The sequence below is a fragment of the Dama dama genome, chromosome X (genome assembly GCF_033118175.1).
Source record: "Dama dama isolate Ldn47 chromosome X, ASM3311817v1, whole genome shotgun sequence".
NCBI lineage: Eukaryota > Metazoa > Chordata > Mammalia > Artiodactyla > Cervidae > Dama > Dama dama.
The window spans coordinates 139,225,551-139,250,950 of NC_083714.1; the positions used below are offsets into that span (position 1 = coordinate 139,225,551).

Sequence of the window (25,400 nt, forward strand, 5' to 3'; positions counted from 1 at the left end):
GCAGAGTTGAATGATACTTGTTTCTTTCTGCAAAGAGTTTATAAAACATTAGAACAAGGACGTAGGGCTCTAATCACTAAGCCCCAAGTTTGAATGTTTATGTGTGTTATGTAAGACACGAAGTTCCATGGAGGCAAGGAAGAGAGAGAGGCCATTTGTATCTGATGAAGATCTGTGAGGGCTTCATGTAAGAAGTGGCATCTAATTCAAGGAGATCTTAGAAAATGAGAAGTAAATTAACCTCCTAGCCATCAGTTTTCCTATCCCTAACTAGATTGCTGGGGCCCCCCTTTCTGTTAACAACAAAAAAGTTTAAGATTTTATCAGTTCATATGTAGTTTTGACAATATTTGGATATTTGAGTTTCACTAAGGCATAGTCAATTTTGAAAAAAGAAAAAAACTGAGATCATCCCCCGTTTCTCATTAGGGATGGATTAAGTTTGCTTTAGGTGTATTATGCAGTTTACTTCAGATTGGAGCTTATGGCTTCTTAAGACCTAGATGATGATACAGTTCAAAGCAATGCTTAGGTTCAGATGCACAGATATTGTTTAATGACACATTAAAATCAGAGGAAAACAAAAACCCACTTGGTTCTTGTTCAGTAAAGAAAAGGAGGTGTTTTCTGATGATTGGACCCCTATGGAAGGGTATGGGGGCTGCACTTCTAGCCCAGAGTGACTGTAGACAGTTCAGGGGAGGAGATCCCTGGATGCCTTTATCAGAATTCAAAGAATGTATTTGCATCCAGAAAATTGGAGGAGCTAGAAGCAGAGATGGACCCTTGCATCGATACATTGAGAAACCTCCAAATCAGTTGAGATAGTACTGAGGAAGCAAAGAAAACAGAGATTAAAAATAGCCCATCTGGGTACCCTCTCACATAAACCATTGCTGCTTTATTAGTGTTTCTTTGGTTACATTATTCTATAAGAAACAGCTATCAAAGAAAAATGAATATACCACTACTTAATACAATCCAAGAGAGAAGCAAAACTTTATAAAAATATTATTATGTTGGCATGACATAATGTAGTTAGCCAAGATTCTCAGTGGTGAAGAATAGTTGGTTAAGGAAAGATGGGCCCCTTGCTATGTGATTTCCCTTTTATTTGTTCTATCTCCTAGAGAAAGGATAGATGAATTCTTCTCAGTTACTAGACTTTAGAGATGTATTATGTATATTCATTAAGTCAATCAACATACATTTATTAAGCATATACTATAAGCTAGGTGCTATTATAGTGGCTTCCCTGATAGCTAGAATCTGCAATGCAGGAGACCCTGATTCGATTCCTGGGTTGGGAAGATCCATTGGAGAAGGGATAGGATACCCATTCCCTCGGGGGGTAACTCTTGGGTTTCCCTTGTGGCTTAGCTGGTAAAGAATCCGCCTGCCCAGGTGGTGCTAGTGGTAAAGAATCTGCCTGCCAATGCAGGAGACGCAAGAGACACAGGTTCGATCCCTGGGTTGGGAAGATCTCCTGGAGTAGGAAATGGCAACCTACTCCAGTATTCTTGCCTAGAAAATCCCACGGACAAAGGAGCCTGGCAGGCTACAGTCCACGGGGTCACAAAAGGTAGGACACAACTGAGCACACACAAAACAGGTGCTACTATAGGGAGCAAGCCAGATAAAGATCTTTGTTTTCATGGAGCTCATATTCAAGCTAAATGAAACAGATAATATACAATAAAGACAATGTAATAGAATTTGATACAAATCTGTGTTGTTCTAAAATGATAAAATACAGTGGAGGAACAAATGGAAAAGTTGGGTCAAGGTGTTGATGAGGGCATGGGTGAAGTGATAATGGCTAGAACAGGTCAGAAGATAAGATTTGAATAAAGACTTGGAAAAGGTAGAGAAGTTACTCATGTGAATATCTGGGGCCAGAGTGTTCCAGGCACAGAGAACAGTCATTGCAAAGGCCCAGGGATGACAGCATGTACTTAGCATATTTGAAAAACATCAAAGAGGCTAGTGTGCCTAGAGTAGTGAGCAGGAAAGTTGGTGGTTAGCTGGCTGCCATCTTGGTAGTTGAATAACTGATCATCTGTCTCTCATCATTCAGCAGGCTAGCCTGGCTTTATTCACATGGTGGTATTCATAGGGTCCCACGAGCAGTAAGAGAAAGCTAGCCACAATGTGCAAGCATTTTTCAAGTCTCTGCTTATGTCACATCTGCTGTTGTTCCTTTGACTAAGACAAGTCACATGGTCAAGTTCACAGTCAGTGTGGGAGGGGGCTATTACTCAAAGAGTATGGATACAGAGAGGGGATTATTATAACCATATTTGTTAAAATTCTATCTCATTGCCCTTACTTTGCTGAATTATAATCTCCAACTTTATGTATATATCAGTCTGTTTCTTCATGTCTATATCCTCAGTGTATAGTACATGCTCCGTAATAGTTCAGTTTTTCCTCACTGTGTGGCATTTGTAAGAACTGAAGTCACTTAGGTTATATGACCCAGATAGAGTTCCCATTTTAGTGAGATGGAAAGAGAATTCAAAATAATCCTGAACCTCAAAATACTGTCCCCCAAATATTTATAAGCCTCACCAGGAGGTAAGCAGAGGCACAGCCTGGATAGCTTCTCCTACTGTCAACTCCCTTTAAAGGCTCCCAACGACATTCTTGAATTAAAGTACCAATAGTGCTCCAGCTCTTTCCCGAGAGAATTTGCACATGTCATCTCTTTGCATATTTTTTATCACACACTCACTACATCAACTCTTCAGTTTGCTGTGGCTCAAGAAATGTCAGAAGGGAAAGTTTATGAAGTCTCCCATGTATGCGGACATCTGGCTGAAGCGAGCAGGCCCAAAGATCAATTTGCCAAAGCTTGGCTTTGTTACTTTTCAATATTTTATCCAAGAGCTCAGTAAAATCCTGATTTCTCAAAACAGAACTGTCCCCTTCCTCTTTCAGAAATACCAATGTGACCTAGGAAATTCCTTCCAATTAGCTGGGGATTAGGAGCATTCATCTTTCTTTTTTAAGAGTTAAAACAGACATCCCCCAAAAATCATTATCTCAAAACTTTTGTAGGTATCAATCTTGCTGCTTTCATAGTTTCTCTTGCTGCAATCTCTAGATAGAAACATTCTCATGGGGAATAAAGCATGACCAAACATGACAGGACTCTTGTTTTAAATTCCAAGCTGCCTGGGTCTGGCAGCTTCTTGAAATGGCCCAGCTGGTCTTAGTTGACCAGATGGCTGAAAAGTAAGGCAAAATTTCCTTATATAGGAAATAGGGCATCTCAGTTAATAATGGCTAAGGATAATGCCTCTGGAACTTTGCTCCAAGGAAATGGTTATGGACCTATCAGAGTCACCTGCACACTGTATCCCAACTGTCCCCTATCAGTGCTTGCTCTCAGCTCTACAGCCTCTTGGCTGTAGACACAAATTAGACTCAAGACACGCTTACGAGTGGCTGCAAATCATTTAGCTGTAATAACAAACAGCATAAAGGAGAAGAATTGTTTAACTCCATTTGGCCACACTCAAAGCCTGCCTGATGTCTCACAGCCTTGTATTCAGTTCATCCTGATATTTTCCTGTGGGTCAGAAAGACAACAATACACCCAGCCTTTAGTCTGCCACTGGGGTGTTTATGCTCTGAACTGTTAGAACATAACCAGCAGAACAGCTTCTTGGAGGCTGGTAAAAAAATGTATATTTCAGAAACCAATTTTATAGTTTCAAATGGCAAAGTACCTATGGAACAGATATCATGCCGTTATTTCATTTTTTTTTTTTTTTTTGAGGGAGGAGACTGAACTTCTAAACACCAAACTAAATAAAAACTACAAAAAGCTTTGGTTGGCAGGAAGGCAGGAAATTAACTTGGATTCAATAAACACAATTTCTTACTTGAAATGTGTTTAAAATTCGTGAAGCATGTTGGAAACCTGCCCAGATTGTCTTCTCGAAAAGCTTGTTTTATAAGTGTAGCCCAAATATTATGAATAGTAAAGACCTCATTGCCTGGAATGACCTTTACCTCCTCCTACTTCACCTATTTAATCGGCTTCATAGATTCAGTTAAGGATCCCTCTTTCAGGTCATGTTCCTAGGACTGCACCTTCCCTCTTCTCTGGCTCCCTTCCCCTCTCCTCCTTCCCTCTTCTCTCTCTGTTTCATACTCCTTCATTTAATAGGTTAGGCATTTTCACTGATGTCCTGTATTCCACATTGTTTAATAACCAACATTCCACGTATCTGTCTTTGGCATATCAGATTACAGGCCCCTGAAGGCAGGGGCAAGGGCTGTTTTATTCTTTTTTAATCTTTGATTTCCCCAGCCCCTAGCACAATGAATAGCACAGGAGAGATATTCAATAAATGTTAAGCTGAATAAATAAATGGATGAATGAACCACCAATTAAATTATACTTGGAATACCTCTTGACTGCAAGCCTTTTCAACACTGTTTATTCATTCACTAACCAACTCTTTACTGAGCACCTCCTATGAGCCAGGTGTTGTACTAAGTGGTAGATATGTAAACATGGACAAATCAACAGAGTCCTTGCCCTCACAGGGCTAAAACTCTAAGATTGAACATATTTATTTATTTTATAAGGATAATAGCACTGGAGTTGGAGACTCTTATTGTTTCAGAATTTCTACGAAAGACTCACTGTGAAGGGAGAATCTACATATATGCTTTCAGGATACAGGACTTTCGAGAAGAACTGCTATCTAGAGACTTTTATACCTGACACCCTGTATTATGGAAGACTAGACATTTGAAAAGAATTAATTGAAATAATGGAATTTGTGGATGTTGACAGTGCTATGGCATTTTCCCCACTCTTCTAAAGGTGGGAGGAGAGGAGAAGGTTGTTTACCCCTATCACACTAAGGGAAGAGGTTGGCATCTCCTCCATATGTCATATCTGCTGAGCTGCTGAAACTCCAAGTTGCACTGGGATCAGACAGTAAAAGAGTTACTAGGAGAACCTGTCTTGTATCCTTAGTAGTGTGGGCTTTGTATGAAAATATGAACACCAGTACTTCTTTATAACAGTAGACAGGGCTGTCTGCTGTCACCATGTTTGTTTAACCTATATGCTAAGCACATCATGAGAAATGCTGGGCTGGATGAATTACAAGCTGGAATCAAGATAGCTGGGAGAAACATCAACAACCTCATATATGTGGATGATACCACTCTAATGGCAGAAAGTGAAGAGGAACTAAAGAGCCTCTGGATTAGGGTGGAGGAGGACAGTGAAAGAGCCAGCTTAAGATTAAATATTAAAAAAAATAGCATCATCATGAAATGCAAAAAAAGAAAGAAAGAAACTCTTAAATATTCCAGATGTTAAAGTAAATGGTGATTATTCTCTTCAAGAAAATTAGAGATAGCAGGGGAACTTTTCATGCAAAGATGGGCACAATAAAGGACAGAAATGGTATGGACCTAACAGAAGCAGAAGGTATTAAGAAGAGGTGGGAAGAATACACAGAAGAACTATACAGAAAAGATCTTAATGACCAAGATAACCATGTTGGTGTGATTACTCACCTAGAGCCAGACATCCTAGAGTGCAAAGTCAAGTGGGCCTTAGGAAGCATCACTATGAACAAAGCTAGTGAAGGTGATGGAGTACCAGCTGAGCTATTTCAAATCCTAAAAGATGATGTTGTGAAAGTGCTGCACTCAATATGCCAGCAAATTTGGAAAATTCAGCAGTGGCCACAGGACTGGAACAGGTCAGTTTTCATTCCAATCCCAAAGAAAGGCATGCCAAAGAATGTTCAAACTACCACACAATTGCACTCATCTCACACACTGGCAAAGCTAGCCCCCAAAAAATCAAAGCTCAAAATTTTCTAAGCCAGGATTCAGCAGTACGTGAACCAAGAACTTCTATATGTTCAAGCTGGATTTAGAAAAGGCAGAGGAACCAGAAATCAAATTGGAAACATCATTAGATCATAAAAAATGCAAGAAAATTCAAAAAAAAAAAGCATCTACTTCTGCTTCATTGACTATGCTAAAGCTTTTGACTGTGTGGATCACAACACACTGTGGAAAATTCTTCAAGAGATAGGAATACCAGACCACCTTACCTGCTTCCTGAGAAATCTGAATGCAGGTCAGGAAGCAACACTTCGAACTGGACATGGAACAACAGACTGGTTCCAAATAGGAAAAGGAGTACGTCAAGGCTGTATATTGTCACCCTGCTTATTTAACTTATATGCAGAGAATGTCATGTAAAATGCCGGGCTGGATGAAGCACAAGCTGGAATCAAAATTGCCAGGAGAAATATCAATAACTTCAGATATGCAGATGACACCACTCTTATGGCTTAAAGCAAAGAAGAACTAAAGAACCTCTTGATGAAAGTCAAAGGGAAGAGTGAAAATTTGGCTTAAAACTCAACATTCAGAAAACTAAGATCATGGCATCCAGTCCCATCACTTCATGGCAAATAGATGGGGAAACAATGAAAACAGTGACAGACTTTATTTTCTTGAGCTCCAAAATCACTGCAGATGGTGACTGCAGCTATGAAATTATAAAACGTTTTTCCTTGCAAGAAAAGCTATGAGAAACCTAGACATTGTACTATAAATCAGAGACATTTTTTGCCAACAAAGGTTGGTATAGTCAAAGCTATGGTTTTTCCAGTGGTCATGTATGGATGTGAGAGTTGGACCATAAAGAAAACTGAGTATTGGAGGTTTGATACTTTTGAAGTGTGGTGTTGGAGAAGACTCTTGAGAGTCCCTTGGACTGCAAGGAGATCAAACCAGTCCATCCTGAAGGAAATCAATCAGTCCTGAATATTCACTGGAAGGACTGATGCTGAAGCTGAAACTCCAATACTTTGGCCACCTGATTCAAAGAACTGACTCATTGGAAAAGACCCTGATGCTGGGAAAGATTGAAGGCAGGAGGAGAAGGAGACAACAGGGGGTGAAATGGTTGGATGGCATCACCGACTCGATGGACATGAGTTTGAGCAAGCTCTGGGAGTTGGTGATGGACAGGGAGGCCTGACGTGTTGCAGTTCATGGGGTCGCAAAGAATCAGACACAACTGAGCTACTGAACTGAACTGAATACACCAAATTTGCTGTTAAGTTACTGCAAATTTAGTCATGATTGATTTGAAGTGGCACATATTAATACATAGAAATGTATACAACTTTGATCTAAATTTTCTGTTTGTGCATGTGTGAGGTTTGGCTACAAATGTACATGGAAAAATACACTTGAAGAACATAAATCTAAATCTTAATAGTTATATACTGATTCATTAATGTCTATGATATTTTCTGTGTTTTCTGTCTTATTTATAACAAGCATGTCTTACTTGTTATAGATAAGATAGTGCAATGTGCATACCTGTTCTGTCTAGGGCATTGCCATAGGCCCGGAAGGAACTGTGCAATCAGGAGAGTAAAGCACTTGCTCAGGGCCTGCTATGTGTATAAATTAGAATGAGCGTGTGTGTGTAAGGAATTCTTTGTTTTCCATAATTCATTTTTTATCCCATTTTCCTTTCTCATGGTCATCCATATGAATCACATCTCCCACAGTCAGTTGAGAGCCAACCATGTTTAATAATAGCCTAATAAAAATACACATAGAAAGATAAACCTATGATAGCAAAAGGATAACCATGATGAGTTCAGAGCCGAATATAAAATTTTTTTATTATACTCTCTTTAGGTTTATCTGAATTCCTGATTGCCTCTCATACAAAGATTACTAATCAGTGACCACTTATTTAGCAGTAGTTTTTTTAAATTGAAATATACTAGATTTAAATATTATATTAGTTTCGTGTGTTCATAGTGATTCAGTATTTTATAGATTATACTCCATTGTAAGTTATTACAAAATAACGACTGGAATTCCCTGTGAGGTATGATATATTCTTGTTGCTTTTTGATTTTATACATAGTAGTTTAAATCTCTTAATCCCATAACTCTGTCTTCCCCCACCCACTTTCCTCTCCCAACTGATAACCACTAGTTTGTTCTCTATATCTGGAAGACCATTTGTTTTTCTACATACCTTCATTTGTTTTACTTTTAAGATTGCAAACATAAGTAATATCATACAGTGTTTGTCTTTTTTTTCTCTAACTTATTTCACTAAACATAATATTGTCTAGCTCCATCCACATTACTGCAGATGGCAGAATTTCATTCTTTTATACAACTGAGTAATATGTTCTCTATCCATTTGTCTATTGATGAAGATATGTTACTTCCATATCTTGCCTATTGTAAATAGTGCTGCTATGAACATTGGGATGCATGTATCTTTTCGAATTAGTGTTTTTGATCTGGATATACACCTAAGAGTGAAATTGCTGGATCATGGTAGTTCTATTTTTAGTTTTTTGAGGCATCCCTGTATTGTTTTCCCTAGTGGCTGCACAAATTTACATTCCCACCAACTATGTATGAGGGTTTCCTTTTCCCCACATCCTCACCAACCAATATTTGTTATGTGTAGACTTCTTGATGCTAGCTATTCTGACAGGTGTGAGGTTTTAATTGTGGTTTTGATTTGCATTTCCCTGATGATTAATGCTGTTGAGAAATTTTTCATGTGCCTGATGGCCATCTGCTTTTCCTCTTTGGAAAAATGTCTATGTAGGTATTTTGCCTACTTTTTGATTGGGTTGTTTAGTTTTTTATATTGAGTTAATATGAGTTATTTATTTACTTCAGATATTAACCCCTTGTCAATCATATCATTTGCAAGTATTTTCTCCTATATCGTAAGTTGCCTTTTTGTTTTGTTTATGGTTTCTATTGCTGTGCAAAAGTTTTTGAGTTTAATCAGGTTCCACTTGTATATTTTTGCTTTTATTTCTTTTGCCTTAGGAGACAGATCCAAAAAAATAATACTATGCTTTATGTCAAAGAGTGTTCTGCCTTGGAGTCTTTTTGGAATTTTATGTTTTCTGGTCTTACATTTAGGATTTTAATCCATTTTGAGTTTATTTTTACATATGATGTGATGAAATGTTTTAATCTCATTCTTTTATGTGTAGCTGTACAATTTTCCCACCACCACAAATGAAAGAGACTGTCTTTTCTCCATTGTTTATTCTTGCCTACTTTCTCATAGATTAATTGACTGTATATGTTGGGTTTACTTGTGGGCCTTTTATTCTGTTCCACTGATCTATGTGTCTGTTTTTGTGCCAGTGCCATGATGTCTTGATTACTGTAGCTTGGTCATATTGTCTTAAATCAGGGAGTGTGATATCACAGCTTTGTTTTTGGATGTCTTTCCATTCCTTTGTATCATCCTCAGTTTCTTTCATCATTGTTTTATACTTTTCAAAGTCAGGTCTTTTACCTCCTTTGTTAAGCTTTATTTCTGGATATTTTATTCTTTTTGATGCTATTTAAATAGGATTTTTTCTTTCTCTTTCTGATAGTTCATTATTACTGTATAGAAAAGCAACAGGTTTCTATATATTAACCTTGTATCCTACAACTTTTATGAATTTATTTGTTAATTCTAGTAGTTTTTTGGTGGATACTTTAGGATTTTCTATTTAAAGTGCCATATAATCTGCAAATAGTGACAGTTTTACTTCTTCCCTTCCAATATGGATGCTTATTCTTCCTTCCTTCCATCTGAGTACTGTTACTAGCACTTCCAATACTATGTTTAAAAAAGTAAGGAGAATGGGCATCCTTGTCTTGTTTCTGATTTTATTTTATCTTTAGCTTAAATGGAGCAATTTATTTTCTCATGGTTCTGGAGGCTCAGTGTCCAAGATCAAAATAGCAGCAGGGTTGTTTTGTTCTTTTTTTTTTTTAATTTATTTAATTGGAAGCTAATTACTTTACAATATTGTAGTGGTTTTTGCCATACATTGACATGAATCAGCAATGGGTGTACATGTGTTCTCCCATCCTGAACACCCCTCCCACTTCCCTCCCCATCCCATCCCTCAGAGTCATCCCAGTGCACCAGCCCTGAGCACCCTGTCTCATGCATCGAACCTAGACTGGCAATCTATTTCACATATGATAATATACATGTTTCAATGCCATTCTCTCATATCATCCCACCCTTTCCTTCTCCCGCAGAGTAAAAAAGACTGTTCTTTACATCTGTGTCTCTTTTGCTTTCTCGCATATAGGGTCATCGTTACCATCTTTCTAAATTCCATATATATGTGTTAATATACTGTATTGGTGCTTTTCTTTCTGACTTACTTCACTCTGTATAATAGGCTCCAATTTCAGCCACCTCATTAGAACTGATTCAAATGCATCCTTTTTAATGGCTGAGTAATATTCCATTGTGTATATGTACCACAGCTTTCTTATCCATTCATCTGCAATGGGCATCTAGGTTGCTTCCATGTCCTGGCTATTGTAAACAGTGCTGCGATGAACATTGTGGTACAAATGTCTCTTTCAATTCTGGTTTCCTCAGTGTGTATGCCCAGAAGTGGGATTGCTGGGTCATATGGCAGTTCTATTTCCAGTTTTTTAAGGAATCTCCACACTGTTCTCCATAGTGGCTGTACTAGTTTGCATTCCCACCAACAGTCTAAGAGGGTTCCCTTTTCTCCCCACCTTCTCCAGCATTTATTGTTTGTAGACTTTTAGATAGCAGCCATTCTGACTGGCATGAAATGGTACCTCATTGTGGTTTTGATTTGCATTTCTCTGATAATGAGTGATGTTGAGCATCTTTTCATGTGTTTGTTAGCCATCTGTATGTCTTCTTTGGAGAAATGTCTGTTTAGTTCTTTGGCCCATTTTTTGATTGGGTCGTTTATTTTTCTGGAATTGAGCTGCAGGAGCTGCTTGTATATTTTTGAGATTAATTCTTTGTCCATTGCTTCATTTGCTGTTATTTTCTCCCATTCTGAAGGCTGTCTTTTAACCTTGCCTATAGTTTCCTTAGTTGTGCAAAAGCTTTTAAGTTTAATTGGGTCCCATTTGTTTATTTTTGCTTTTATTTCCATTACTCTTGGAGGTGGGTCATAGAGGACCTGCTGTGATTTATGTCAGAGAGTGTTTTGCCTATATTCTCCTCTAGGAGTTTTATAATTTCTAGTCTTATGTTTAGATCTTTAATCCATTTTGAGTTTATTTTTGTATATGGTGTTAGAAAGTGTTCTAGTTTCATTCTTTTACAAGTGGTTGACCAGTTTTCCCAGCACCACTTGTTAAAGAGGTTGTCTTTTCTCCATTGTATATTCTTGCCTCCTTTGTCAAAGATCAGGTGTCCATAGGTGCTTGGATTTATCTCTGAGCTTTCTATTTTGTTCCATTGATCTATATTTCTGTCTTTATGCCAGTACCATACTGTCTTGATGACTAGCTTTGTAGTAGAGCCTGAAGTCAGGCAGGTTGATTCCTCCAGTTCCTTTCTTCTTTCTCAAGATTGCTTTGGATATTCGAGGTTTTTTGTGTTTCCATACAAATTGTGAGATTATTTGTTCTAGTTCTGTGAAAAATACCGTTGGTAGCTTGATAGGGATTGCATTGAATCTATAGATTGCTTTGGGGTAGTATACTCATTTTCACAATATTGATTCTTCTGATCCATGAACATGATACATTTCTCCATCTATTTCTGTCCTCTTCAATTTGTTGAGACTTATTTTATGGCTTAGTTGTGATCTGTCCTGAAAATCGGTCCATGTGCACTTCAAAACAATATGTATTCTGCTGTTTGGGCATGAAATTTCCTGTAGATATCTATTAAATCTAACTGGTCTAGCATGTCATTTAAGACCACTGTTGCCTTATTGATTTTGTCTCTGGGTGATCTGTTCATTGATGTAAGTGGGGCATTTAAGTTACCTACTCTTATTGTATTATTGTCCATTTCTCCATTATTTCTGTTAGTATTTCTTTATATGTATAGATGTTCCTTTATTGTATACATATTTGTTAATGTGTATAATATCTTCTTCTTGTATTGATCACTTTATCATTTTATAATGTCCTTCTATGTCTTTTGTTATAGCCTTTGTTTTAAAGTCTATTTTGTGTGATATGAGTATTACTACCCCCTCCTTTCTTGTCATTTCCTTTTACCTGAAATGTCTCTTTCCACTCCCCCTCTTTCAGTCTTGTGTGTGTCTTTAGTTCTGAAGTGAATTTTCTAGGTAGCATGAAGATGGGTCTTGGCTTTTTTTTAAAGAAAAAATACAATCAGCCACTCTATGTCTTTTGATTGAAACATTTAGTCCTTTTACATGTAGAGTAATTATTGATAGGTATGTACTGATTGACATTTTATTACTTATTTTCTGGCTGTTTTTATAGTATTTCTGGTTATTTCTTTTTGCTTCTTTACTTGTGGTTTGATGATTTTCTTTGGTAATAATATGCTTATGTTTCTTTCTTTTTAGTTTTTGTGTGTCTATTGTAGGTTTTTTTATTTGTGGTTTTCATGGGGTTCTTACCTGTTGACCTATAACCAAATCTACCTGTTTTAAACTGATAGTCATTTTAGTTCAAATTTAAAAGATCTACATTTTTTACAGCTCTCCCCAACATTTTGTGTTTTTAATGTCATACTTTACATCTTCATGTTTATCCCTTTAATTCTTTATTGTAGTTATAGTTGCTTTTGCAAATTTTTGTCTTTTAATATTTGTACTGGCTTAGTTAAGTGGTAGATCCTCCATCCTTACTATATATTTTCCTTTCCTTTCCTTCTTGGAACTTCAATTTTCTATAGATTCTTACTTTTTTCCCTTCTCCCTCAAAGAGAAAACCCTTTAACATTTCTACATTTCTTTTACAGTAGGTTTAGTATTGATGAACTCTTTTAGCTTTTGCTTTTCTGAGTAGTTTTATATCTCCTTTGAGTCTAAATAGCAGTCTTGCTGCTAGCATATACTAGGTTGCAGGTTTTTCCCTTTCAGCACTTTGAATATGTCATACCACTCTCTTCTTACCTGCAGTATTTCTGCAGAAAAATCAGGTGATAGCCTTATGGAGTTTCCTTGTATATGAGTCTGTTTTTATCTTGCTGCCTTTAAAATTGTCTTTAAGTTTTGCCATTTTAATTATATCTGTCTGGTTTTCTACTGTTTGGAACTCTCTCTGCTTCCTGTACCTGGATATCTCTTTCCTTTTTCACCAGTTTGGGAGGTTTTTAGCCATAATTTTCTCAAATACATGTTCAATCTCCTTCTCTCTCTTCTCCTGCTGGGACCCCTATAATTTGAATATTGGTACAGTTAATGCTAAGCCAGAGATTCCATAAACTGTTCTTATTTTTTAAAATTTGTTTTCTTTTTTGTGATTTCCATTACTTTGTTTTCCAGATCACTTATGCATTCTTCTGTGTCAGTCTGCTTTTCATTCCTTCTAGTGTTTTTTTTTCAGTTATTGAATTCTTTATTTCTGATTGAGTCTTTTTTTATATTCTTTCTTCCTTATTAACATTCTCACTGTGTTTTATCTATTGTTTTCCTTAATTCAGTTAACATTCTCTATACAGTCAGCAAAAACAAGACTTGGAACTGACTGTGGCTCAGATCATGAACTCCTTATTGTCAAATTCAGACTTAAATTGAAGAAAGTAGGGAAAACCACTAGAGCATTCAGCTATGACCTAAATCAAATCCCTTATGATTATACAGTGGAAGTGACAAATAGATTCAAGGGATTAGATCTGATAGAGTGCCTGACAAACTATGGACAGAGGTTCATGACATTGTACAGGAGACAGGGATCAAGACCATCCCCAAGAAAAAGATATGCAAACAAGCAAAATGGCTGTCTGAGGAGGCATTACAAATAGTTGTGAAAAGAAGAGAAGCAAAAAGCAAAGGAGAAAAGGGAAGATATACCCATTTGAAAGCAGAGTTCCAAAGAATAGCAAGGAGAGATAAGAAAGCCTTCCTCAGTGATCAGTGCAAAGCAATAGAGGAAAACAATAGAATGAGAAAGACTAGAGATCTCTTCAAGAAAATTAGAGATACCAAGGGAACATTTCATGCAAAGATGGGCACAATAAAGGAAAGAAATTGTATGGACCTAATAGAAGCAGAAGATATTAAGAAGAGGTGGCAAGAATACACAGAAGAACTATACAAAAAAGATCTTCATGACCCAGATAATCATGATGGTATGATCATTCACCTAGAGCAGGACATCCAGGAATGCAAAGTCAAGTGGGCCTTAGAAAGCATCACTACAAACAAAGCTAGTGGAGGTGATGGAATTTCACTTGAGCTCTTTCAAATCCTAAAAGATGATGCTGCACTCAATATGCCAGCAAATTTGGAAAACTCAGCAGTGGCCACAGGACTGAAAAGGGTCAGTTTTCATTCCAATGTCAAAGAAAGGCAATGCCAAAGAATGCTCAAACTGCCACACAATTGAACTCATCTCACATGCTAGTAAAATAATGCTTAAAATTCTCCAGCCAGGCTTCAAAAGTACGTGAACTGTGAACTTCCAGATGTTCAAGCTAGTTTTCGAAAAGGCAGAGGAACCAGAGATCAAATTGCCAACATCTGTTGGATTATGGAAAAAACACAAGAGTTCCAGAAAACATCTATTTCTGCTTTATGGACTATGCCAAAGCCTTTGACTGTGTGGATCACAACAAACTGTGGAAAATTCTTAAAGTGATGGGAATACCAGACCACCTGACCTGCCTCCTGAGAAATCTGTATGCAGGTCAGGAAGCAATAGTTAGAGCTGAACATGGAAGAACATACTGGTTCCAAATCAGGAAAGGAGTATGTCAAGGCTGTATATTGTCACCTTATTTATTTAACTTATATGTAGAGTACATCATGAGAAACGCTTGGCTGGATGAAGCACAATCCAGAATCAAGATTTCTGGGAGAAATATCAATAACCTCAGATATGCAGGTGACACCACCCTTATGGCACAAAGTGAAGAACTAAAGAGCCTCTTGATGAAAGTGAAAGAGGAGAGTGAAAAAGTTGGCTTAAAACTCAGCATTCAGAAACCTAAGATCATGGCATCTGGTCCCATCACTTCATGACAAATAGATGGGGAAACACAGTGGAAACAGTGGCAGACTTTATTTTTTTGGGCTCCAAAATCACTGCAGATGGTGATTCCAGCCATGAAACTAAAAGACGCTTAGTCCTTGGAAGAAAAGTTATGACCAACCTAGACAGCATATTAAAAATCAGAGACATTACTTTGCCAACAAAGGTCCATCTAGTCAAGGCTATGGTTTTTCCAGTAGTCATGGATCGATGTGAGAGTTGGACTATAAAGAAAGCTGAGCACCGAAGAATTGATGCTTTTGAACTGTGGTGTTGGAGAAGACTCTTGAGAGTCCTTTTGACTGCAAGGAAATCCATCCAGTCTATCCGAAAGGAAGTCAGTGATGAATATACATTGGAAGGAGTGATGTTGAAGCTGAAACTCACAATACTTTGGCCACCTGATGCGAAGAACTGACTCATTTGACATAAAACAATGGCAAAAACCACTACAATATTGTAAAGTAATTAGCCTCCAACTAATAAAAATAAATGGAAAAAAAATTAAAAAAAGAACTGACTCATTTGAAAAAGCCCTGATGCTGGGAAAGATTGAAGGTGGGAGGAGAAGGGGATGATGGAGGATGAGATGGTTGGATGGCATCACAGAGTCAATGGACATGAGTTTGAGTAATCTCCGGGAGTTGGTGATGGACAGGGAGGTCTGGTGTACTGCAGTCCATGGGGTCACAAAGACTCGGACTTGACTGAGTGACTGAACTGAACTGGGCCGACCTGAATTATGTATTTTCAGTGTTTTTTTTCTTACTGTTTCAATTAAGAGTAGTTCCTTTGCTTTGTTATTTTCCTTAACTTTCTTTGCCTCTATGAATTTAAATGAAATGGTTATCTATTCCAGTCTGGAAGAGGTGTTCATATATGGAAACATCCCTATGCAAACTGTGTATGCCTAATGCCTTTGGAGAGAGAGCAGATTTGACGTTGACATAAGTGAGGTCTTTCCTCAAATTGTGCTGGTAGCTAATATGTTGGTAGCTATTACGTAGATATGAGGCTGGAGGCGGAGGGGCTAGAGCTGTAGTTGGGTGTGGGTTGGGACTTTCCTTCCACTCAGTGGCCATCACTGCCCTCCAAGTAGCTGGAGTAGAAGCCCTGTGGGTTGGACCTGAGCTGGCTCTGTTCCCTTTAGGTGTCTGCTTTCCCCTTTCCCAGCACTGGGACTTTTGCCCCAGAGATGGGAATTGCTGAAGAACGGAAGCCCATGTGGGCCCTCTCAGCTCATTTTTGCCACAGACAGAAGTCTGAGTTGTTTCTCATGTGCTGCCTGTGCAGGTGCCAGCGATTATTTCTCTCTAACTGCTTAGATGCAGCCTCAGGTCCAAGTTCCACTTGTCCCTCACTGCTGACCACTTCCCCCAGTCTGTGACATGGCTGCCTTTTTGTGGAGATGCAGGGCAGGGCAGGAGGGGCCAGTGTGGACTGTTTGTGTATCGGGGTCAGCTGTGGTGGAGTAGCCGCCCTCAGAGTTCTGGGCTGCTTCTGATGTGATGCTTGAGTATGTGCCAACAATAGTTACTGATGCCTCACCCAGACTTTGCCCTGGGACTAGGTCATCTCTGTATCCCATGGCCAAGCTTTTTCCCCAGTGGTGGCAGCCCTAGATCCCACACCACACTCTGACGTGTAGTAAGCTTTGCTGGAGCAAACACCAAGGCAGTTGTGGGAAACTTGATTGCCCCTGGAGCAGTCCTCTCACCATCTTCTCTGCCCTGCCCCAGGGGTAAGCCAGTGCACCAGCACTCCTCAGGAGCAGAGACCAGGCTTCCCACAGACCTCCTGTTAGTCCCAGTGTCCTCCAAGCAGCCAAGAGGGCTCGTCTACTGTGTATGACCCCACGACTGGGGCGTCCAGTCTTTAGTTTTCACTGCTCACTCCCCAAAGCTGGTGTTTGTTCATGTGATCTCTCTTTTCCCCTGAGAGCCCTTCCAGGGTCACGGGTCCTGACTTGATTGTTTTCCCCCCTTTCCTACTCGATTCCATATGTATCTTTCTTACAGCCTTGCTTGTACAAATCTTTCTGCTAGTTTCCAGTTAGTTTTCAATGAGTATTGTTCCACATGCAAATGTATTTTTGATGTATTCATGGCAAGAGGTGACTTCCATGTCCTCCTACTCTACCATCTTGATTAATCTCCTTTTTAGCAATAGTTCTGACCATGATGTAAAATCACAATGGCTAATAAGAATGAATAACAAATTTATAAAATCTCAAGCTCCCATTTTGAAATAAATGACTATTCTTTTTGTATCAATGAGTTTTTGGAGGCTAAATATCTTGTTTTGACATTATCTGTTTGCAGTGTACCACCAATACTTTAACTATCTATTAAATTGTACAATATATTTGTGTGTCCTAAGGTTAAATGGCATGGCATACAGTGATGGCAATAACTAATAAATAATGGGAAATAAACAAATGAACCTGTTTGGGAGGAGGCACAGAGTAGATTAAAATTTCTGTTAGGCAGTATTGATATGTGATTATATAGCTGAAAAAAAAAAAGCTGTTACCATTTCTGACATCTGTATTCCAGTAGAAATATGACATAGGTGTTTTGTACTATTTGTTATCCTATAAAGTAAAAAAGTATCAGAGACAGATCTATTCCTTTCTCTATTAGCATACAATATCTAATATTTATCTTTGGAGGCATGAAACTTGAAAAATTAGTATAAGTATTTTCCCACTATTCAACCAAACTCCATTAAAGCCACAGAACTCTTCCATATGTCATCTTATCTTCCAACACAGGCGATAATGTGGAACATGATATAACATTTCTTATCATGTCAGTTGCAGCACAGCTAAACATAAGCCCAAGCTAGCAAAAATAGAGGATTACATCTCAGTTACTTTCTGGAACTGGGTTTTGTAGTAAGTGCTAAACCAGTATGAGACAGTATATACTGAATATTAAATTGAACTCACAGTCCTGGAAAATTGAGGCTAATGACTCAATGTACTTAGTGAAAAGGGGAAATATACATAGGAACATTCTGAGGTGCTGGGGCATTTCACAAGCAGGATGTTTATCATTATTTTCCTGAGCAATATTGATAAATGCAGACAGCCACTCTTACATAAAAATAGATTATGCAACCATTATGATTTATTATTCAAGGTACTTCAAAATGTCTTTTTGCCCCCAATATCCACTCCATACTTCTTTGTGAACCTGCCACAGTTGCCAGAATTTTTACCATCCTCAGTGACTCCACTGTTATTCTCTAGGTAACTATGTCACTCAAAACAGTAATTTTATTAGCCATTAAGCTAAATTAAGGCATACGAACAAACAGATATCTGATTTGCTACACCCTAATACTGCACGTTCATTTCCTATGTACACTCATTGCCTATGGCTTTTCTGTGTAAATTTGCAGTAGCTTAATTACAGTCCATGGGTTCACAAAAGAGTCGGACACAACTCAGCGACTAAACAAGAACAAATTCAATCTTTTATTACAGTAAATGACTTCACTGAGCATATGAATCACAATAGCCTCCCCAATAAATACTTGACGATACAACATAAGTTGTATCAATCTTACTCCAATTCCTGCAAGCTTCATGCCTCATAAACAACATGAGGTCAAAAGTACTCAAGGGCTTCTGAGAATTCCTGAGCCATGTTTCTGCCTCCACTCATCCCTCTTCTCTCTCAACCCTGAATCCCCTTTCCCCTAATTAATCTGATTACAAAGATTCCCCCTTGTTCTAAAAGCTCTAATGTTCTCAAACTCAGCTTTCCAATTCTCTTACTGCATTTGCATCTCCAGCAGTGCCGCACAGAAGCAAACATTTCTGTCTTCACAGAATTCTCCAGTCCATAAGACCTTTGACAAACCTCTCAGGTCACTTGTTGTCAAATGAGGAGATCTCTTACCTTTGGCAGAGATGCCCTGGAGCCTGAACTCTGGGTGGTCATTGTTAAGACTGTCGTTATGCCCAGTGCAACTCTGGCAGGGGCCGCATCCATGTTTATCCAAAAAGAGACCCAGGACAGAATGACTATCAACAAACTGGGGATGTACATCTGGATCAAATAATATCCCATCTGGCGTTCCAGGTGAAACTTAACCTCGATGCAGGTAAACTTTCCTGGAAACAGGAAATGATGATTTAAAAGCCAATTTGAAATTATCTTTCCTGTTCCAGCCCCCCACTTTATTTTTATTAAAAAAGAACATTAAAGATAGATTTGAAAGATTGCACAAAACACTGACCCTACATACCCAATTCAACTGTTTTCCAACTCAACCAGTAATGAAAAATGACAGAGCGATCTAAAGAGTCACTGGCCCAAAACCATGTGGCATATTTAATTTTAAAATCTGTGCTTGTTGCAGTGTGCTTATTTAGACAGAGCTTCAGAATTTTCTAGACTGTTCAGTGGTAAGAAACTATTCAGTTTTGTGGGAGTTATAGTATGTAATATATAGCATACAACATGTAACCTACAGCGTATATGTGTAGCACACACTATATAGCATTTAATACATAACATATAATATGAAATAGTTGAAACCTTGCCTTCCTAAGCAGTGAAGTTCATGTGAGGCTCCTAAAGGATTTGGTTAATTGTATCTCTCTCTTCATGTTAGCAGTAGCAAGAGAAAAATAGACATTTTTAGAAGCTGTGAATATAATCTGATCATTGTAAAATTTTCATAATCTCCTGGGTAATTACTTGAGGACATTTAGAATATACCTAGAATCTGTTTACAGTGTTGCATTGCCTCTAAAATAGAGTACATGTAAAGACATTACAACTTTTAACATACTATTAAGAGACAGATGTTCCTGCCCCTTACCACTTCCCTTCCTTTTAAATTGGCTTGGCATTAGAAGCCCAGAAGGTAATTTGGCTTAGCCTGCACAAATGATAAGAGATAGGGTTGGGTTCTTCTTGCTCAGGAAGAAGACCTTACAATCAGATTTTAGTTATTTAATAGAAAGCATTGTTGACTTCTAAAACAAATGTTCATGGACCATTTACTCAGCAGTGACTCCTTGAGCAGTCACTGAACAAACTATCGTGTCTCAATTGCTTCTCCTTGGTCAACTTGTGTGATATGAAAGACCAGGACATTGACAGGAAAAGCCATCGACTTTACGGGCGGGCATAATCTTCCGAGTAACAATGCCCACTTGTTGCTACGACCTCAGATTCTCGCCTTGCACCGTGTGTCTGTCAGCACTAGTGATAGTGCATGACTCTAGAGCGAGCTGACTTCCGAGCAACTGATTTTCATGCATACTGTTTAGTACTGGAGAGTGCAACAGCTGTATTTCTGGGTTTGCAAAGACCTTTTATTTCTCTCTTCCACTAAGGCAGAGTGCAAATTTAAAATCGATTTATTAATTTATTTGGCTGCCTCAGGTCTTAATTGTGGCATGCAGGATCTTCGTTGTGGGATCTTTTGTTGTGGTGCATGGTCTCTTGTTGTGGCACACAGGTTCCAGAGCACACAGGCTCAGTAGTTGTGGCACATGGGCTTAGCTGCTCCATAGCATGTGGGATCTTAGTTCCCTGACCAGGGACCGAGTTCCTTGACCCCTGCATTGCAAGTGAATTCTTAACCACCGGCCCATGGAAGTCCTGAGAGTGCAAATTGATCTGAGGAGCCAATGTCAAGAGTGGATGCTGGGAATGGGCCAAAATTTATTCATTTCTTGTACCACTTACAAGGTCTCATACATCTTTCCTCAAAGTCATTTGATAGTAGATGGTCAGCGAGAGAATAGCACAAGATTCCCAAAGCTCTTTCCTTCTCTCTCTCTTTTGGAAAAATTAACTGTCGTGCTCTCTGACCCATTTCAAGGGGTATAGGCATCTTATGTGTTGAAGGGATTTTGAGCCAAGCCCAGGACAGTTCTTTGTAGCTCCACTTTCTTGATCAATATGCAGAAAATAAGGTGATAAGATATATACACCAAGCTGCAGGTGGAGCCCATTTGAGTTGAGCAGCTGAAAGGAAACTTACCAGTGTTGTAGTGCTTTGTGCAGTAGCCGAGTTCCTTCTCTTCTTTCAAAATAAACTGAGGCAGGGTCAATCCTTCAGCAACTTGAACTGGACCATCACTTAACCACTCAAATATCAGGTCATTCATTGTGTATCCAACTGGAACAAATGAATCATGGTGAAAAATTGAATGCATCTTTCCAAGAAAGCTTGAAAGTCTAGCCAGGTAAAGAAACAATCAAGGGGGTCATCTAAAGCAGACATGGTCGGCCAATTCAAGAGCATTTTTTAATAAAAGAGCTGTGATCATCATGACAACTACATGTCATTGGAGCCAAAGAAATTGAAGACAACAAGCTATTTCTGAATGATTTTTTTCTGTATAATGAGAGAATAGAATCTATAAAGTCCATTTTGCCTCTGCCTTCTTTATCCACTAAATCCTCTGAAGAACAAGCAAGTAAATAAACAGAAATGCTTTGAAGATTGTCTTTACTTGAAAGAGCTGTGTCTGTGGATATCCAATAAAACAATGTAATTCATGGCACCAGGCTTAGTATTTCAAATGAAAAGCATTTTTTTTTTTTTAATGAGGATGGATTCATCACAGCCCTGCTTAAAATATTTCCATTACAAACTTGGCTCCTCTCTTTGGGTCTATTACCTTTGTTTTCAGAAAGTTTATGTTCAAGTCCTTATGGTCAATCCTCAATTACTTTAGCAAGTGGGAAGGGCTGTAGGTAGGTAATCTGAGAGAAAGTTATAGAATATGCAAATTAAGCATATTCATTTGTGCTAGTTTCTTGCTAAAGGGGCCTACTCATTACAATGCTGAATATGAAGTAAAACAGATTCTCTGTTATATAGTCATATTGTTACATGACTTTTGAACCATTCGAAGTAAGATTATTATCAGTTTAGTAAACCAAAGTCAGCTCTTAGTCTCCAAGCTCCTGCTAACTAAGTTGTTATGTCAAGTACTTCTGGATCTTTTTGCACCCTGGAAATGAAGGCTACTCTTTTATCAGGCATCAGTTCTCTCACCTCTTCCTTTATTTGTGATATGAACTCTAAAAGGAGAGTGAGGCAGACAAGGGTTATTATGTGAGGTTTTGGCTAGCCAGTAACCTCAGCATGTTTATTAAGGTTATAGATTCTTATTCTTGTTTCCTGAAAGGTAATGACTCACCAAAGCTACCCAGAAATCAATTGCAAAATTAATTGGAATCTACTTTCCTCTTTCTTTGGACCACCTTTTCCATTCAAAGCCAGAAATTAAAAACAAGCAAGTCACAAAGAGGGCTTTGTACAAGCATTGATGGTCCACAAAGAGAGTGGTCAACCCTGTCTCTTCCACATCAGTGCTGTATGAGGACTTCTTGGATGTCTCCATCAAATACTAGAGGCTTGCCAAGCACCCTTTTCTTGCTGACCGCTACAGTAATAGTCCTTGTCAGCCACTTGGAAGCTGCAGCTTGGGGTCCATCAAATAGAAGAGGAAAAAATGTGGGGAAGGAGGGTAGAATATGAGGGTAGAAAAGTAAAGGACACTTCCCACCCTTCACAGTCAAAGTTAGTGGTAAACACATCACTGCTTCTTTGATTTCATTACTTCTAGATCCTGAAAGCACCAAGCATATTTACTAATTGGAGTTTTTAAGCCTTTAAGGGGGCTTCCTTAGTAGCTCAGCTGGTAAAGAATCTGCCTGCAATGTGGGAGACCTGGGTATGATCCCTGTGTTGGTAAGATCCCCTGGAGAAAGGAATGGCTACCCACTCCAGTATTCTGGCCTAGAGAATTCCATGGACTGTATAGTCCATGGGGTTGCAAAGAGTTGGACACGACTAAGCCTTGGAGGAACCTCAGATGATAGCTATGGTTGCTGCTTTATAGAAAAACTAAGTAATAGGTTGAGGCAGGGGAGAGTTTGGAGCAGTAGAGAAGACACAAAGAAGGAATCATTATGTAAGAAAAAGTTTTTCTTAACTATCTTCTGAAGAGAAGGGGCAATGGGGAAAAAATGAATACATAAAGCCTATTGTAAATCAGAAATTCTCATTTTATCTCTGACAACCTCTTCAAACAAAGATGTTTCATTATTTTGTTTATTTTTGTAGGAAGTTTCAAGGGAAATCTACAATGATTTTAAATGATCAGAAGAAATCGCTGTCACCGCCTCTTTTTAAATAATAGTTGATGTGTTTTTTTGCATTTATTATTTTTCTAAACCAAGAAGTTAAAAGTATTTTCTTGCCCCTGCCTCATTAAATCTCCTAACATCCCTATAGGTCAGTAGCACTTATTATTCTCTGCATTTTACAAACAGAGCGACTGACAGAGCAAGCCAGAAAAAAATTTCATGTCTGCTGACTGAAAATTCCATTACCTTGGAGGCATCAGCAACTTATGGCACATGTTAAAGATTTCAGTGGCATCAGAGCCAGGACATAAAGGGCACAGAATAGTAGCATTTCTCTAGTTCCTTCACCTTGTCTTTGTATGTCCGTGGCCCATCTAAGGGAGATCCCTTTATTCCATGTCACCTTAATGCCCCTCATTTTTACATCCTCTTCTGACTAAGGCCCCTGTATCTTGTCCTCAAATCAATTATCCCTTCCTGCTAAAATTCCTTTGGAGTGAAGGTCTATACAAGCACAAGATAGAAGGAAATACAATTTTCTGACTAGAGAGCGATTCATTATAGAGGTTAAATGACTAATAATCTTAATTTTCCCAGGAGACATTTTCATTTCAAAGAAAAGCTTACTGAATCAGGCTTGTTTTTTGATGAAGGGCAAGTTATTTGGCTTTTTACTTTGAAAAATGGTCTTTGTGCTCTTGGGTATAAGACACGCACACACACTTTTACTTGTCCTTCCCTTAGGACCTTGGGAGTTGTTAAATAGGTATAGATTGACTCTTATGGGTTTTTTTTTTCTCCTTAACGACATACTGAAAAGAACCAGGTCATTGCTTAAAACAAGCAGGTGGTTATCTCAGTCATAGTGACTTACAACTCTCCAGCTGCATTGTACAAGTCTGGACATCCATTGGAAAATTCTTCAAGTCCATGGGACAGGATAAGGTCAACGTGAGCCTTACCAAAGAAAAGAAAATTGAAAACAAGTTTTTAATTTGTGAGATCTGATTCTTGAGAAGCAAACCAAAAATATATTTGGTATTAAGCAGAGTGACACTGATACAGAGGATGAACTCTCAGCTCTCACTCAGGACAATGTTTCCTAATTTTCAAATGAGCAGTAGCCATTGGTAACTTTTTTAAATGCTATAGAATTTTGCGGTAACCTCTTACTCTCCATTTCCCATCTTCCAGTCTCTGACTATCACCTCCCCAGTAGCACTGGTCTGAAGTTTATTCTAGAATCAAGAAGAGGTTTCTGGGGGGAAGAGATAGTTAGGGATTTTGTGAAGGTCATGTACACACTGCTGTGTTAAAAATGGATAACCAACAAAGACCTATTATATAGCACATAGAACTCTGCTCAATATTATGTGCCAGCCTGGATAGGAGGGGGCGGGTTGGGAGAGAATGGCTAAATGTATATGTATGGCTGAGTCCCTTTGCTCTTCACCTGAAACTACCACAACATTGCTAATCGGCTATACCCCAATTACAATACTAAAAGTTTAAAGTTACAAAAATAAATAAATACATAATTTAAGTGATTAAATAAATAAAGAAAGAAGAGCATTGAGAAATAATGTAACAGGAAAGTGGGCTCTTATGCACACTGATGTCCAAAAGATGTAAAATTTATCATGCTTTGAAGTTGGACAGGTGGGCTTTGCTTCAAGGACAAAAAATGATGTAACAAGCATAATTGGTTGTGGCAAGTATTGGCTCTCCTCCCATCAAATGGGCAAATACTTCACTATCTTTTCATTTGCTAACTACATGGACAGGTCAATTGTATATTGTAGCATTCATTCTAGAATTTTCACAAATCTGGAGCAGGTAATTCTGGATCTAAAAAGCCATTTGAGGATCGTAACTTGTACATAGTCTTCACTTCTCTGCATCCTTGAGGGACTACTGTGTAACCCTTTCCTTTACTTTCTAAGCTCCAGCCACCTCTGATCAAGGCTTTTATCAAAATATCAATTAATTCACCATCTCTTTTCCACTATTTCCTTTCTCAGTCCTCGAGGAAATGCTGCACACCTCTTGCTCTTCAGTGTTTTAATACCTCAGAGATTAAAAGAAGGAAATTAAGGTTGAGAATCAGCAGATCTGTGTTCCCTTTCAAGAACTGCCTCCGACTGTCTCTGTCCCCAAAGCAAGACATTAAACTCGATAAACATGCATCCTTAAGAATCCACCTGCAATGTGGGAGACCTGGCTTCAATCCCTGGGTTGGGAAGATCC

The 25,400-nt window shown here is 38.4% G+C and overlaps 2 protein-coding genes across 3 annotated transcripts in view; one reads left to right on the forward strand and one right to left on the reverse strand.

Moving 5' to 3' along the window:
* Positions 1–25,400, forward strand: part of FANCB (FA complementation group B) — a 346,913-nt gene that overhangs the window by 228,500 nt on the left and 93,013 nt on the right. The window lies entirely within an intron of this gene.
* The window catches only part of GLRA2 (glycine receptor alpha 2), a 182,958-nt gene that overhangs the window by 90,691 nt on the left and 66,867 nt on the right, over positions 1–25,400 (reverse strand). For both annotated transcript variants that reach the window (XM_061136016.1, XM_061136015.1), the window contains exons 5-7: positions 24,028–24,110; positions 21,034–21,171; positions 18,933–19,147 (exon numbers count right to left, since the gene is read on the reverse strand). In XM_061136016.1, coding sequence (XP_060991999.1) covers positions 18,933–19,147; positions 21,034–21,171; positions 24,028–24,110 — 436 coding nt within the window. The remainder of the gene's footprint in view (positions 1–18,932; positions 19,148–21,033; positions 21,172–24,027; positions 24,111–25,400) is intronic.